A 16,699-nucleotide genomic window follows, 5' to 3' on the forward strand; every position below is an offset into this window, starting at 1 on the left:
CATCTCAGATGTATATACCATTTGGCCCAACTGTTAGTTAGGAACATTATTTGGAATGGGACTGAATGTATAGGATTTGGAAGCCATGATTATAGTCTGGCTATATACCGTTGGAAAATTTCATCAAAATATTTATTAAATCCTGTACATATGGTTCCATTCTGAGGCACGCATGACCATCACCTAAAAGCCCAGCTGACAGAGAGATAGTCCAGACTCAGCTGCTGATTTCTGTTAGAGCAGGGGTCTCCAAGGACCTGTTTCAATGACACTTAAAATGTTTTCCAGCATGGCTAAGGAAGGTCTATTCCAGATCGTTAAAGAGGATGGATAAAATTAGAATCATGCTTCAGTAATATAGGTATCACGACTCTTGAGCAATTGTACTGGCTGTTTCAGTGGAGATATTTTTCAAAGACATAAATGATCCTTGCTGAATGCATTCAGAGAAGACAGGCTATTTTTCTTCACAAAGCTCACATTTCTTATGAGGAAGACATAGTGGGTTTTGCAATGGCTTTGGCTCTGAAATATAAAGTGATAAGTAATTGAAAAACTATCTTATGAAATCTAAAAGGGCAAGCTTCTTTAATTATATGAAGATAAGTTCTCATAGGATAAGCATGTGTTAGAGAAGCAAACAGCAATCCTAAAAGAAGAATTATGAGAACTGGAATCAGTAACAGCTCTATGTGTGCAAGCTTTGTAACACTTTGCTTAGGTAAGTTACATGCTTTGGAGTTTATTACCTGAGTTATAAAGTCTTAACTATCTTTTGTTAGTAAAAAAAAAAAAAAAGATAGTTAACGGAGAGTAGTATAAAGAGATGTTAAGTCTTTATCTTAAAGAATGTAGCCATACTCACCTTTTTGTAACTTGGTCACTTTAAAACATTAAACACGACGTGTCATTTGACCTGGAGTGTATACTCTCACAACCTAGATTTGTTTTTTTGTTTGTTTTAGTTTTGTTGTTTGGTTTTGGTTTGGCTTTGGGGTTTTAAAATTTTTTTTATTTTAAGGAGAGAGAGAGCATGTGAGAACAGGGGAGGGGCAGAGGAAGGGAGAGAGACAGAGAGACAGAGAGAGAGAATCCCAAGCAGGCTCTATGTTCAGTACAGAGCCCAATGCAGGACTTGACCCCATGACCCTGAGATCATGACCTGAGCTGAAATCAAGAGTCAGATGCTCAACCAACTGAGCCACCCAGGCACCCTTGTTTTATTATTTTAAGTAGGCTCCCTGCCCAGTGCAGTGCTTGAACTCACAACCCTGAGATCAAGAGCCATGTGCTCTATCGACTGAGCTAGCCAGGCACCTCTAACCTAGATTTTTTAAATGAAAGTAAAAGTTGGATAAGTAAATAATTTTGATGTAATCATCTCCATAGATAATGATATATGATAGATTATTTCTGAATTCTCATTCATTTTATAATTTAAACTAGAATGTTCTTGGTCTCTTAGTCAAAAGAATCATTTTTATTTTTTGGCAATATATATATTTTTTATTTTTGGTAATGTATAAACTCAACGTCGGTTTAATAAGATTTATTTTTTTTTAAAAGTTTATTTATTTAGTTTGAGAGAGAGAGAGGCAGAGAGAGAGGAAGAATCCTAAGCAGCCTCTGTGAGAGCCCAATGCGGGGCTCGATCCCATGAACCATGAGATCATGTCCTGAGCTGACATCAAGAGTCTCAACAGTCAGATGCTTAACTGACTGAGTCACCCAGGCACCCCAATAAGATTTATTCTTGAACAAAGAAAACGTCTGAATTTTTAGCAAGTTAGGTAATTTAGACAAAGGTGGAGTAACCATGACTTCTTTAAAAAAATGTTTCTAATATTTCTCTTCTCCTCTTTCAAATCAGGCTTACTAACAACAACTTGTCCTTTGGATTATGAAATAAAAACCCAGCACATTCTGACCCTTCTGGCCCTGGATGACGGCATACCCGTGCTTTCTTCATCCCAGACTTTGACAATTACTGTTCTTGATGTAAATGATGAGGCACCAGTATTTCAGCAGAACTTGTATGAAGCTTCAGTTAAAGAAAACCAAAATCCAGGGGAGTTTGTCATAAGGGTTGAAGCTATGGACAGAGATTCAGGTAATTTAAAAGTATAGAAACTTGGCAATTAATGCCAAAAACAAAAATTCACATAATTTAAACTAGTTATGGCTCAGAAAAATGAAGACAGTTGCTACTTATCTCAAACTTCTAATACTTCTTTAATTAGCATACACATAAAAACATATACACACGTAAAGATAATGTTTGCTTCAATATGGCTTTTGTTTGTATTGATTTATATTATTTATGGTAGAATGATACACACCTAATTAATTTGTATGCAACTTACTGATTTGATCTTGATAATAAACTGAAAAAGTATAGACAAAGTTTCACACTTCCAGAGTGTAATGGTTAGATACATTGCATACAAGAAGGTAAATGGTTCTGTATTTCCTCTATATACAGCACAATGGAAGAGAGAGGATGCTTGGGTTTGAATCCTAGAACTACCCTCTACTTCAGCTGTGTAACTTTGAACAAGTAGCTAATTCTATCTGTTGATCTCTTTGCTTATCTGGAAAATGGGGATAATGATAGTGCCTAATTTGTAGTTCTGTTATGACTATGAATGCATTATTACATGTAAAGAGATAAGACCAGTGACTGGCACAATAAGTGGTCAATGAATGTTAACTTATGTCATTACTGTTATTACTCTTATTAATGTCAGCCACTGTGTCCAGACAAATAACTTTGAAGTGAGTGAATTGACTGTAGCTAGTAATTTGTAAATGTCTTAGAATTGCTTTTCAATATCACTGTGACTTTTTCTATGTAAGATTCAGTAATTTTAATAATGTTGTTTATATTTAAAAAAAATAATGCTGAAAATTACAGTGAAGTGTTTGCCATTGAAAGCATATGCCAATTTTACCCATCTGAGTTCATACAAATTGCTTGATAAGCTCATCTTTTTACCTTTTGCATATATATATTTTTATTATAGAAGATTCAGACATACATTATAATTGGACATCTGTATACGCTACAAAGTGGTTACTCCCGCAAATCTAGTTACCATCTGTCACTCTACAATTGACATTTTTTTACCCCTTTCACCCATCCCCAACTGCCTTCCCCTCTGGTGACCACCAGTCTATTCTCTGTATCTATGAGTTTCTCTTCACTTCATTTTGTTCCTTTTGTTTTTAGATTCCACATGGGACTGAATCATAGGGTATCAGACCTTCTCCTTCTGACTTATTTCACTTAGTATAATATCCTCAATGTCCAAAGGTCCAACCATGTTGTTACAAATGGCAAGATTTAATTCTTTTTTATGACTGAGTAGTGTGTGTGTGTGTGTGTGTGTGTGTGTGTGTGTGTGTGTGTATCACATTTTTTAATACATTCATCCATTGATAGACATTTATGTTGCTTACATATCTTGGCTATTTTTTTTTTATTTTTTTTTTAACGTTTATTTATTTTTGAGACAGAGAGAGACAGAGCATGAACAGGGGAGGGGCAGAGAGAAAGGGAGACACAGAATCTGAAACAGGCTCCAGGCTCTGAGCTGTCAGCACAGAGCCCAACGCGGGGCTCGAACTCACAGATCGTGAGATCATGACCTGAGCTGAAGTCAGATGCTTAACCGACCAAGCCACCCAGGCGCCCCAATCTTGGCTATTTTAAATAATGCTTTAGTGAACATAAGGGTACAAGTGTATTTTGAAATTAGCATTTTCATTTTCTTTGGATAAATACCCAGTAGTGGAATAGCTGGATCATGCAGTAGTTCTATTTTTAATTTTTTGAGGACTCTCCATGATGGTGTTTTCCATAGTGGCTGCACCAATTTATATTCCCACCAACAGTGTGTGAGTATTTTCTTTTCTCCACATCCTATCCAACACTTGTTATTTTTTGATAATAGCCATTCTAACAGATATGACATGACATATCATTGTAGTTTTGATTTGCATTGCCCTAATAATTAGTTATGTTGAACATCTTTTTATGTGGCTGTTGGCCACCTATGCGTCTTCTTTGGAAAAATGTTTATTCAGATCCTCTGCACTTTAAAAAATCATGTTGTTTGTTTTTTGTTGTTGAGTTTGAGTTCTTTATATATTTTGGATATTAACCCCTATCAAATGCATGATTTGCAAATATCTTCTCCTGTTCAGGAGGGTGTTTTTTTGTTTTGATGATGGTTTCCTTTATATGCAGAAGCTTTTTAGTTTGATGTATTCTCATTTGTTAATTTTTGCTCTTCTTTCCCTTGACTTTGGAATCTGATCCACAAGAACATCACTAGGACTTATGTCACAAAGTTTACCACCTGTGTTTTCTTCTAGGAATGTTATGGTTTTAGGTTTTACATTCAAGTGTTTAATTCATTTTGAGTTAATTTTTGTATTTGGTGTAAGATAGTGGCCCAGTTTCATTTTTTTGTATGTAACTGACTAGTTTTCTCAACACCATTTATTTAAGAAACTGCTCTTTCCCCATTGTATATTCTTAGCTTCTTTTTCATAACTTAATTGTCCATGTATTGTGTGGGTTTGTTTCAGGGCTCTTGATTCTGTTCCACTGATCTCTGTGTCTGTTTCTGTGCCAGTCCCATACTGTTTTGATTACCGTTGCTTTGTCGTAGGAAATCAGGGGGCATGACACCTCCAGCTTTGTTCTTTCTCACGATTGCTTTAGTCATTTGGGATCTTTTGTGGTTCCATACAAATTTTAGAATGATTTGTTCTACTTCTATGAAATATGCCTTTGGACTTTTGATAGGAATTGCATTGAATATGTGGATTGCTTTGGAAAGTATTGATATTTGAACAATATTAATTCTTTCAATCCATGAATGAGCCAACCTTTTTAAGTTCACCTTTGTATATAGCAAGTGGCATTACATAATCCGTATAATTAAAAAAAATTTTTTTTTAATGTTTATTTTTGAGAGAGATAGAGACCGAGTGCAAGCGAGGGAGGGGCAGAGAGAGAGGGAGACACAGAATCCGAAGCAGGCTCCTAGCTGTCAGGACAGAGCCTGAGGCGGGGGCTTGAACTCGAAAACCGTGAGATCATGACCTGAGCTGAAGTTGGACGCTCAACCAACGGAGCCACCCAGGCGCCCCATCAGTATAATTTTTTTAACAAAAATTGTAATAGATATGTCCATGGTAATATTAGTATTAACAGTAGCATTTTCTTCCCAAATTGTTCATCCAAGGGGTAAAAGATAGACTTCCTTGAGCTTTTAAACTACATTGTATACCATTTTAGATGCTTTGCCCCTTGGGAAAACATCATCTTTTAATGAAATGCATTTTGCATAAATCTGTATATGATGCTGCAAAAACTTTCTTTTCAAAGACTAACCTAATTTTCTCTCTTTTGACCAGAATGGGGCAGTATGATCACAGAATTACTCTTACTATGCTCAAGGACACAGGGCTGGAGTGTGGTACCAATTCTTCCTCCCAACTTGTACTTATAGAATTTATTTAGCACATTTTTGGCAGTATGGTCTTAAGGGTGATAGAAACAATGGAAAATATACATAAGCGTTGTGTTTCACAATAGTTCAATAAAGTTCTCTTAGAATGCTCTCTGGTGTAAATTGAGCAACATAGGGCCCTGAGCAACACAAAAACTACTTCCCAAAGTTCACAGACATATGCTGAACATGTCACCGATGTGAATCCATGCAATCATTAGGAGTCATTACTCATCAGCAATTATTAAAATATATAAAATGCTTCCTCTTCTTGACCTTACTTTACCTTACTAATTTTAGTTTTGGTAATGGACACTGCTAAGGAATCTCTTGCTTCAATGTAAGAAGAGAGAGAAAAGCATTTCTCTCAAATTTTTACATGTATCAACTAAAACTGATGATCATAAATAGCATTCCACTTTTTACTGTCAGGGTGCCTACTGTTGGTGTTATTTTCTTTTAGAATAAACCTGTTACTTAAACTGAATTGAAGACTTCGTTATGCCAAAGGTTATGGTTTGCTGGATGGAGAATTTAGATGCAAAATTTTTGTTTTTCTGGCTTTGCATTGATGGATGTTTGAAATACACATTAGCATCTTCATGAGTCTCATGCACCTTGACGTGTTGTGGAGACCATTTTGGCTTACTGTTAATCTCAGTGTTTTTAATGAGGCCAGATTTGTTAAGCAAGTGCCTTTGAATGTATTTTCCCTCAACCTTTTGTTGTTTTTGTTTTTTGGTTTTTGTTTTTTATCTTTGCTTGTTGGTTTAAAACAATGAAAAAGAATTATGCATAAGAACTAGATGACGTAGTCAAGATTTTAACATAACTGGCATCACATTGGAATTTATGAATGGTTTACTTTTTAGTATGTATTTTTAAAAAATAGTATAGCGTTACTTAATACTAGAAAGCTTAACATATGTTTTTAAAATTGTAAGCCTACAGTGTTGTTTGGCCTTCAAAACCCATGGGACTTCGAGCCCTGCATGTTTATGATGTATGACTCACACTAGTACTAACAGGAGTTTTTTCATGTATTAAAAGGGAAAAACAACTACCAGGTTTTAACTAAGATATTAAAACTGCTACAGCTTTGGTACCACCAACAAGAGTTCTATTGTTAAGGAGAAAAGATTTACCCCCGGGGGCACCCCTCCCCTATTCCCTGGAGAAAGGGTGCCCCGGCTAGGGCAGATGAATCTCGCCTGCTGATATATTTGCTCAATAGTGGTGAATACAAGATCATTTCACAGCACGTTGCCATGCAAAAAATGTCAAATTCTATAATGAGATTTTATTCTCTATTCCATAAAAAAACTGTACGGTGGACCCTTGACCAACGTGGGGATGAGGAGTGCTGACTGCCCCTCACACAGTCAAAAACCCACGTTTAACTTTTGAGGCTCCAAAAACTTAACCACTGGTAGCCTGCAGTTGACCAGAAGCCTTACTGGTAATGTAAACAGTCAATGAACACATGTTTTGTAGATTATATGTATTCTATACTATATCCTTGCAACAAAATAAGCTAGAGACAAGAAAATGGTTTTAGGAAAATCAGAAGGAAGAGAAAATAAATTTATAGTACTATACTGTATTTATAAAAAAAATGTACATGAATTCGCGTAGTTCAAATTGTGTTGTTCAAGGGTCAGCTGTATTCTCTGTCTGAGTTTATTTGGAATTAACTCTGGATCTGATTTCCTGAAAAATGTCTTGTGCTGGATTACAACTTCACACGACAGCCTATACTTGGAGCGAGGGAGAAACACTGCCATGACAGTATTTCATCTGTTTCGTTGACTCTAAAACAGCATTCATTGTAAAATGCATCTAACTTCAGAAATATTCAAATGTGGGGGAAAATAAGCCTTAAAATTAATGAAATAGTAAGCATGAAAAAAAAAGAATAAGAACCACTTATAATTTTCCTCACCCAGAGACAATCACTATTAAAACTTTGATTTAGTCTTATTTAATGCAGGGAATTGTCATTGTCTAATTATTTACTCGTCTCTCTGCCCTTTAGGCTGGGAACTTCTCATGGATTCAGGGCATGTTTTATTCACTTTTATCCCAGGTCCCTAACGTAGTGCAAGCTAAGACATAGTAGCTCAGTAAAGATTTTGACTCTGTGATTTGAGAAATTGGAACATCTGTAAAATAACCTGCTTCAAGTTGCCTTCACTCTTCAGAATTCATTCATTTGTTTATTCAATTCAATCAGTCAGGCATGATCCTATTTTGCTTTAGAAATGTCTGACTTGTGTGGGCATTCTACGGTTGAGGAGTTCCATGACAAATGATCTTCCTAAAAAGTAAACCTGAAAATAACACTCCTATGGTCAGAATTCTTTATTAATTCCTCATGGTTTTGAGGATGAAGTTTTATTTTCTCTTGTTTAACAGCCAATCACTTTATGGAGTGACTCTAGCTTTCTTCTCTATCCTCAACTGCTATCCCTCTCCCACCCCTGACTCCAGGACAGGGCTCTGCAAACTTTTCTCTGTAAAGGGCAAGGTACTAAATATTTTAGGTTTTGAGGACCATGCAGTTTCTGTCACTCAACTCTGATGTCTCACCAAGACAGCAGCAACAGATAATACATAAAGAAATGAGAGCAGGTGTGTTTCAGCAAAACTTTACAATAGTGGCCAGTAGTCTATAGTTTGCCAATGGGTGGTCTAATAGATACATCTAATTAAGACATCTAAGTTACTTGCTACTTTCTGCACATTAGATCCAGTTGTGATGTCATCAAAGTAGTGGTTCAGTATGATGTTCTATTGGATCCCAAGATGAGCAATATCTCTGCCAAGTAGATGATGACCAATAGTGGAAGAGATTACATAGAGATGTACTCTGTTGTTTCTGCTGGGTAAAAGCAAATCACTTCTTTTTTTTTTAAGTTTTTTTTCTGTATGTAATTTATTGTCAACTTGGTTTCCATACAACACCCAGTGCTCATCCCAACAGGTGCCCTCCTCAATGCCCATCACCCACTTTCCCCTCTCCCCCACCCCCCACCAACCTTTAGTTTGTTCTCAGTATTTAAGGGTCTCTTATGGGTTGCCTCCTTCCCTCTCTGTAACTTTTTCTCCCCCTTTCTCTCCCCCCTGGTCTTCTGTTGAGTTTCTCACGATCCACGTAGGAGTGAAAACATATATATCTGTCTTTTTCTGCCTGACTTATTTCACTTAGCATAACAGTCTCCAGTTCCATACACGTTGCTACAAATGGCCATATTTCATTCTTTCTCATTGCCAAGTAGTATTCCATTGTATATACAAACCACGTCTTCTTTATCCATTTGTCAGTTGATGGACATTTTGGCTCTTTCCATAATTTGGCTATTGTTGAAGGTGCTGCTGTAAACATTGGGGTACAAGTGCCCCTATGCATCAGCACTCCTGTATCCCTTGGGTAAATTCCTAGCAGCGCTATTGCTGGGTCATAGGATAGATCTATTTTTAATTTTTTGAGGAATCTTCACACTGTTCTCCAGAGAGGCTGCTCAAGTTTGCATTCCCACCAACAGTGCAAGAGGGTTCCCGTTTCTCCACATCCTCACCAGCATCTATAGTCTCCTGATTTGTTCATTTTAGCCACTCTGACTGGCATGAGGTGTGGTTTTGATTTGTATTTCCCTGATTAGGAGTGACATTGAGCATCTTTTCATGTGCCTGTTGACCATCTGGATGTCTTCTTTAGAAAAGTGTATATTCATGTCTTCTGCCATTTCTTCACTAGATTATTTGTTTTTCGGGTGTGGAGTTTGGTGAGTTCTTTATAGATTTTGGATACTAGCCCTTTATCTGATATGTCATTTGCAAATATCTTTTCCCATTCCATCAGTTGCCTTTTAGTCTTGTTGATTATTTCCTTTGCAGTCCAGAAGCTTTTTATCTTCATGAGGTCCCAATAGTTCACTTTTGCTTTTAATTTCCTTGCCTTTGGAGAAGTGTCAATTAAGAAATTTCTGTGGCTGAGGTCAGAGAGCTTTTTTCCTGCTTTCTCCTCTAGGGTTTCAATTGCTTCCTGTCTCACATTCAGGTCCTTCATCCATTTTGAGTTTATTTGTGTGAATGGTGTAAAAAATGGTCTACTTTCATTCTTCTGCATGTTTTCTGTCCAGTTCTGCCAACACCATTTGTTAAAGAGACTGTCTTTTTTCCATTCTTTCCAGTTCTCCCAGCACCATTTGTTAAAGAGACTGTCTTTTTTCCATTGGATACTCTTCCCTGCTTTGTCAAAGATTAGTTGGCCATACATTTGTGGGTCCAATTCTGGAGTCTCTATTCTATTCCATTGGTCTATGTGTTTGTTTTTGTGCCAGTACCATGCTGTCTTGATGATTATAGCTTTGTACTAGAGGCTAAAGTCTAGGATTGTGATGCCTCCCACTTTGGTCTTCTTCTTCAATATTACTTTGGCTATTCAGGGTCTTTTGTGGTTCCATACAAATTTTAGGATTGCTTGTTCTAGCTTCGAGAAGAATGCTGGTGCAATTTTGATTGGGATTGCATTGAATGTGTAGTTAGCTTTGGGTAGTATTGACATTTTAACAATATTTATTCTTCCAATCCATGAGCAGGGAATGTTTTCCTATTTCTTTGTATCTTCTTCAATTTCCTTCATAAGCTTTCTATAGTTTTCAGCATACAGATCTTTTACATCTTTGGTTAGGTTTATTCCTAGGTATTTTATGCTTCTTGGTGCAATTGTGAATGGGATCAGTTTCTTTATTTGTCTTTCTGTTGCTTCATTGTTAGTGTATAAGAATGCAACTGATTTCTGTACATTGATTTTGTATCCTGCAACTTTGCTGAATTCATGTATCAGTTCTAACAGATTTTTGGTGGAGTCTATCGGGTTTTCCATGTATAATATCATGTCATCTGCAAAAAAGTGAAAACTTGACTTCATCTATGCCCACTTTGATACCTTTGATTTCTTTTTGTTGTCTGATTGCTGATGCTAGAACTTCCAACACTATGTTAAACAACAGCAGTGAGAGTCGACAACCCTGTCGTGTTCCTGATCTCAGGGGGAAAGCTCTCAGTTTTTCCCCATTGAGGAGCTGTGGGCTTTTCATAAATGGCTTTTATGATGTTTAAGTATATTCCTTCTATCCTGACTTTCTCGAGGGTTTTTATTAAGAAAGGATGCTGAATTTAAAAGCAAATCACTTCTGATTGTTTTTACAAGTTGGTATAGAGTGTTTGTTCTCAGAAGATGGTCTCCAGGGTCAGGGCACCATCATTCACAGCCTCCAGAGGCCAATTAGCAGAGGGGCATTTATTTTATTTTTTTTTTTAATTAAAAAAATTTTTTTTGAAATTTATTGTCAAATTGTTTTCCATACAACACCCAGTGCTCATCCCAAAAGGTGCCCTCCTCAATACCCATCACTACCCTCCCTTCCATCCCCCCCCCCCCCATCAACCCTCAGTTTGTTCTCAGTTTTTAAGAGTCTCTTATGCTTTGGCTCTCTCCCACTCTAACCTCTTTTTTTTTCCTTCCCCTCCCCCATGGGTTTCTGTTAAGTTTCTCAGGATCCACATAAGAGTGAAAACATACAGTATCTGTCTTTCTCTGTATGGCTTATTTCACTTAGCATCACACTCTCCAGTTCCATCCATGTTGCTACAAAGGGCCATATTTCATTCTTTCTCATTGCCACGTAGTACTCCATTACATATATAAACCACAATTTCTTTATCCATTTATCAGTTGATGGACATTTAGGCTCTTTCCATAATTTGGCTATTGTTGAGAGTGCTGCTATAAACATTGGGGTACAAGTGCCCCTATGCATCAGTACTCCTGTATCCCTTGGGTAAATTCCTAGCAGTGCTATTGCTGGGTCATAGGGTAGGTCTATTTTTAATTTTCTGAGGAACCTCCACACTGTTTTCCAGAGCGGCTGCACCAATTTGTATTCCCACCAACGGTGCAAGAGGGTTCCCATTTCTCCACATCCTGTCCAGCATCTATAGTCTCCTGATTTGTTCATTTTGGCCACTCTGACTGGTGTGAGGTGATATCTGAGTGTGGTTTTGATTTGTATTTCCCTGATGAGGAGCGACGTTGAGCATCTTTTCATGTGCCTGTTGGCCATCTGGATGTCTTCTTTAGAGAAGTGTCTATTCATGTTTTCTGCCCATTTCTTCACTGGATTATTTGTTTTTCGGGTGTGGAGTTTGGTGAGTTCTTTATAGATTTTGGATACTAGCCCTTTGTCCAATATGTCATTTGCAAATATCTTTTTCCCTTCTGTCGGTTGCTTTTTAGTTTTGTTGGTTGTTTCCTTTGCTGTGCAGAAGCTTTTTATCTTCATGAGGTCCCAGTAGTTCATTTTTGCTTTTAATTTCCTTGCCTTTGCCGGCTGTCATGAGACTCTTTTTTTTTTTTAATTTTTTAATATATGAAATTTACTGTCAAATTGGTTTCCATACAACACCCAGTGCTCATCCCAAAAGGTGCCCTCCTCAATACCCATCACCCACCCTACCCTCCCTCCCACCCCCCATCAACCCTCAGTTTGTTCTCAGTTTTTAACAGTCTCTTATGCTTTGGCTCTCTCCCACTCTAACCTCTTTTTTTTTTTTCCTTCCCCTCCCCCATGGGTTTCTGTTAAGTTTCTCAGGATCCACATAAGAGTGAAACCATACGGTATCTGTCTTTCTCTGTATGGCTTATTTCACTTAGCATCACACTCTCCAGTTCCATCCATGTTGCTACAAAAGGTCATATTTCATTTTTTCTCATTGCCACGTAGTATTCCATTGTGTATATAAACCACAATTTCTTTATCCATTCATCAGTTGATGGACATTTAGGCTCTTTCCATAATTTGGCTATTGTTGAGAGTGCTGCTATAAACATTGGGGTACAAGTGCCCAGCAGAGGGGCATTTAAAGGATGCTGGCATCCTTCTAACTGATATCTTTCCCAGAGTCTTTGTAAAGGAAGGTCCTCTGAACTCTTGGGAAATGTACTGAGGGTAGGGGTAGAGGGCTGGGTGGGCATGTCATACATGGCAAACCTGTCCTAACATTCCCAGTTCTTCAAGCTTTTCGAATCTTACTGTATAGTATGCAGAAGATGCGGCATCTCAACCTCAGTGAGGATAGGCCACTATTAAATCAGTCCATCAAAGAAACTGTCAAGAGACATAACTGTATGAATTAACACATGACACCAAGAATTCCAGCCTAAACCAAAATTGTGTTTTATTTTCCTGGGTCTCACATCCTCAGAGATGATTTCCACACATATTCCCCAGGTTTATTCTAATATAAATTAGAAAAATTGTTCCACTCTTTAGAAGTGGAGCCAGATTTGCACATGACTGCCTGCAATATGTTGGGATGACTGTACTTATAGGTCTTCATGTGAATAAACGTCTCCTTGCTAGAAGTTACCTGTTGTGTCTGCCACTCAGTTTGAGTCTGATCTTCAGGGAGATTAATTTTAGGGCTTGCAAGAAGCTTTCTGGTTTTTAGTTATGACTTGGCTGCAGGTTTAAAGCTTCAACTTGTAGTTTTCTTTCTGTAAGTTCCTAGTACAGTTCAGAAACAGCTATCTCACATCATACTCCTTTTTACTATCATACGGCCATTTGGTCCTCTAAGGAATTTGAGTCCTTTGATAGTAACTTCCTCATAATTGAATGCAGGTGATAATTTAATTGATTGTGCTATCACTGCAAGTCATGAACTACTAGTATCCCATTTCCCATAATCAAAGAACCCATCACTGTATGCAAGGCCAAAGACATAACCAAACTCAGAATCCCTGATACCTGAGACCCATCCTGCTGCCAAGTTCTCTATCAGTCAGGTGCAGCCAGGAAAACCAGAGATTATAATACAGGTGTTGGAAGGCTAAGTAAGCAAAAGGGAATCTGGAGATAACCCAGGAAAAATAACCATAGAAACAGCTATCACCCCTAGAAGAGGTCAAGGTTATCAGAACCTAAAGAGAAAATTAAAGGGCCTTGCAGAGCCTGGCTCTGGGAGTGCCAGAAGATTGAAAGCCATGAGCAGTTACTAAAGTAGATGAAATTACAGTGCTGACAGAGACAGCAAGCAAACAGAAGGGGGTCCCATCGCCTCTCCTTCTGACTTTCACTCTCCCTCTGGTGTCCCCTGGCAGCAGACCAGAGGATGGAGTCCATTGGCAAGACAAGACTGTGGCTTACAGATCCCCAGCCCCAGCATCATGGGGCAGAGCAGAGCAGGATGGATTTAGATCCAAGACAACAATAGTTTCATGATAGCCACGGAAAGAACTGAGAGAGGAGCATTCAGAGAGATCAGCAACTACTAAGACCTGACAGAAAGAAATGAAACATGTTTGCAGAACAGAAGGGAAGCCAGCGGGGCCAGGAGCATAGCAGTGGAGTATGTGAGAAGAGGTTGGAGAAATAAGCAGAACCCATATAATGTGGGGCTTTGTAGACTGTACTAAGGTGTTTGGATTTCACTTTGAATGCATTCAAACATTCTTTCTTCTTTCTTACTTGTTAAATCCTATTCATCTTTAGAGGCTCAGCTTAGACAGAAGACAACCATACTTTCCCAGCGATGTCTTATGTGGAATTGTAGTTGCTTGCTAACTTATCCTTGTGCCGTGCTATTCTGCAAGCACTGTGAGGAGAGAGAATTTGCCTTCCTGCTGGAAGTTATATTCTTAGCCCCTGGCATGGTACCTTAGCATCTACTGTCACTGTCTGTATATGTTTATTTAATGAGGTAATGAAAAACTGTCTACCTCGGGTGAGTCTTCCCTGATCCACTTCCTCAGTGATTTCATATTTTCTATGACACTGTCTATAATTCATTGATATAATTGCTTGCCCCACTAGAGGGAAAGTTTGAGAACCAAGATAATTACTTATTATTCAAGGGTATCTTTCCAGTGCCTGGCACTCAGTATATGTGCATATGTGTAATGAACACGTGAATGAGTGAACACACAAATGAATGAATGAACACATGAATGAATGAGACAACCAAAGACCTGAAGCTTAAAGCAGACACATGGATGTCATCTGCATATGGGTAAAAAGTTGAAGACAGTGGATTGGGAAAGAGGTGGGATGAATTCCTTCCTCCACCATCTTTTTAGTCTCTCCCTCTCATCTGTTTCACTTTGTTCCTTCTTTTCCATCTTTTTTTTAATATGAAATTTATTGTCAACTTGCTTTTCCATCTTTTTAAACATCAGTGAGCAATATCTGAAGCCACAGAGAAGAAAAATCAGATAAAAACTAAAATAACCAGTAAATTTTATAACCAGAAGGTCTTGGTGACTGTAGAAAGAATAGCTAGGTATGACATTTTCAAGCTAGCTGCAGAGAACGGATAGCATTTTTAAAATAAGCTTAGCTATAATGAAAAGGAAAAATATCTTGATTCCTCTAGACAGAGAAGAATATAATTTAAGGGAAATAATTAATGAGAAAGACTAGAAATGAGGAAAATTCCTAAAAGGAGCACTGGAAGGATTACTCTTGCCATTGAAACAGAAACCAGGAGTTAGAGTTGAGTGTAGACGCAGAAAGTTGAGGGAGTGCTTTCCTGATGCCTTCATTTTCTCTGGGAAATATGACAGAAAGCCATCTGTGGAAGTGAGCCCAGAGGTGTTGGGTGGGAGACCTTGAATAGGAGAGGGGTGACACAGGAGAGTTGGAAGGGGACTGCTGGATGATGATGACATTTCTGCAGCCTCAGTCTATGCTGTAGTGACATTTTCTTCCAGCCCCAGTTATCTGCTGGGTATCCAAGGAGGGCAGAGAGATGGTTGGAATGATGCTGGCTTAAGGCTTTGCTCGGCATCTTTGGCCAAAAGCCACCAGACTGAGGAAACTGTCACAGTTGTGAAAGTGATCATTCATGGGTCTGGGCTGGAGAGGGAAAGAACCGAATTGAGAGGGGTGTCTTGGAGAAATTAAGAGGTCACAGTGCTATAGGTCGTGAGGTCTAAGAGCAATATATGTATGTGTCCACACACACACACACACACACACACACACACACACACACCTCACTAGGTGTATGTCATAAGTATACCACTGAATATCTTCAGATCCCTATTTCCAATATGGTTAGTAAAGTGATGAAATTAGACTGAATAATCTCTATTTTATTTTTATTTTCTTGGTGCTCACGTTTGATGATGCTGTGTTTCTTCTGGATGATTATAGGGTATAAGGTGGAAGAAGGAAGGCACTAATTAAATTCTAAAAGAACCATATTTTAAAGTTATTTCACATAATTTCAGTTATGAAGGGTGTGAATTTGGGAGTGTGAAATGTATGTAAAAAATGTATATATGCAAACTATAGGTATAAATAAGAATCTTGTTTATCCTTCATAATATACTAGGAGGATTAAAGGTGAATGGCTTGTTGTCTCAGGAATCCAAGCTATATAGGATAATGGAAATAATAAAATCTGAAAGTTTCTAAGAAGTCAGGAAAATATTGGGTACAATGGTAAGGCACACTACAAAATAATGGGAACAATGGGAGGAAGAGAAAATATAAAGTTTTGAGTTTAAACATTTTCTGGGTTTGACAAGTGTTGGGAATTAAAATGTTAAACATTTTAAATAAAGATTAAAATAATATATAATGCAGGGTATAACATAATGTATAATGTATGATAAAATCCTATAAATGAGTGAACTGATTTCAAAAATAAAGGGTCCAAAATTAAATGGTGCTGTTCTCCATGTCAACTCCCTGAAGGCAGAGGCCGCAGCTGTTTGATTCACCATTGACTCTTGGGCCATTAGGTGTCACACTATGTGACACCATACAGTGACACCAGATGGTATACACCATTTTCATAATGTACTAAGAGATAGACAGAAATAATACATTCAGCCCGGAATTTTTAGAATTTTTGTCTTGGCTACAGAAGAGAGATTATGTGATCATTAGGAGACCAAAGTAGTCTCCAGGATTATTAAATAATCATTAGTGGAATAATAAGCCTAATGTCTACTGATAGAATGGTATTTTGGGGGGACCTCTGACCATACCATATCAAACCTATTGATTGTATCTTATTAGACTTTATTTTTCTCTTAAGGCCATTAAAATGCCTGCAGACTATGTCAAATATCCTTTCCCTTTCGAGTGACATAGTACATTTAT

The 16,699-nt window shown here is 37.8% G+C and overlaps 1 protein-coding gene across 1 annotated transcript in view; it reads left to right on the plus strand.

Moving 5' to 3' along the window:
• DCHS2 (dachsous cadherin-related 2) overlaps positions 1-16,699 on the plus strand; it is a 243,217-nt gene that overhangs the window by 166,581 nt on the left and 59,937 nt on the right. Inside the window, exon 10 of the mRNA XM_042983735.1 lies at positions 1,871-2,110. Within this exon, the coding sequence (XP_042839669.1) occupies positions 1,871-2,110 (240 nt within the window). The remainder of the gene's footprint in view (positions 1-1,870; positions 2,111-16,699) is intronic.

Source organism: Panthera tigris, chromosome B1 (genome assembly GCF_018350195.1).
Source record: "Panthera tigris isolate Pti1 chromosome B1, P.tigris_Pti1_mat1.1, whole genome shotgun sequence".
NCBI lineage: Eukaryota > Metazoa > Chordata > Mammalia > Carnivora > Felidae > Panthera > Panthera tigris.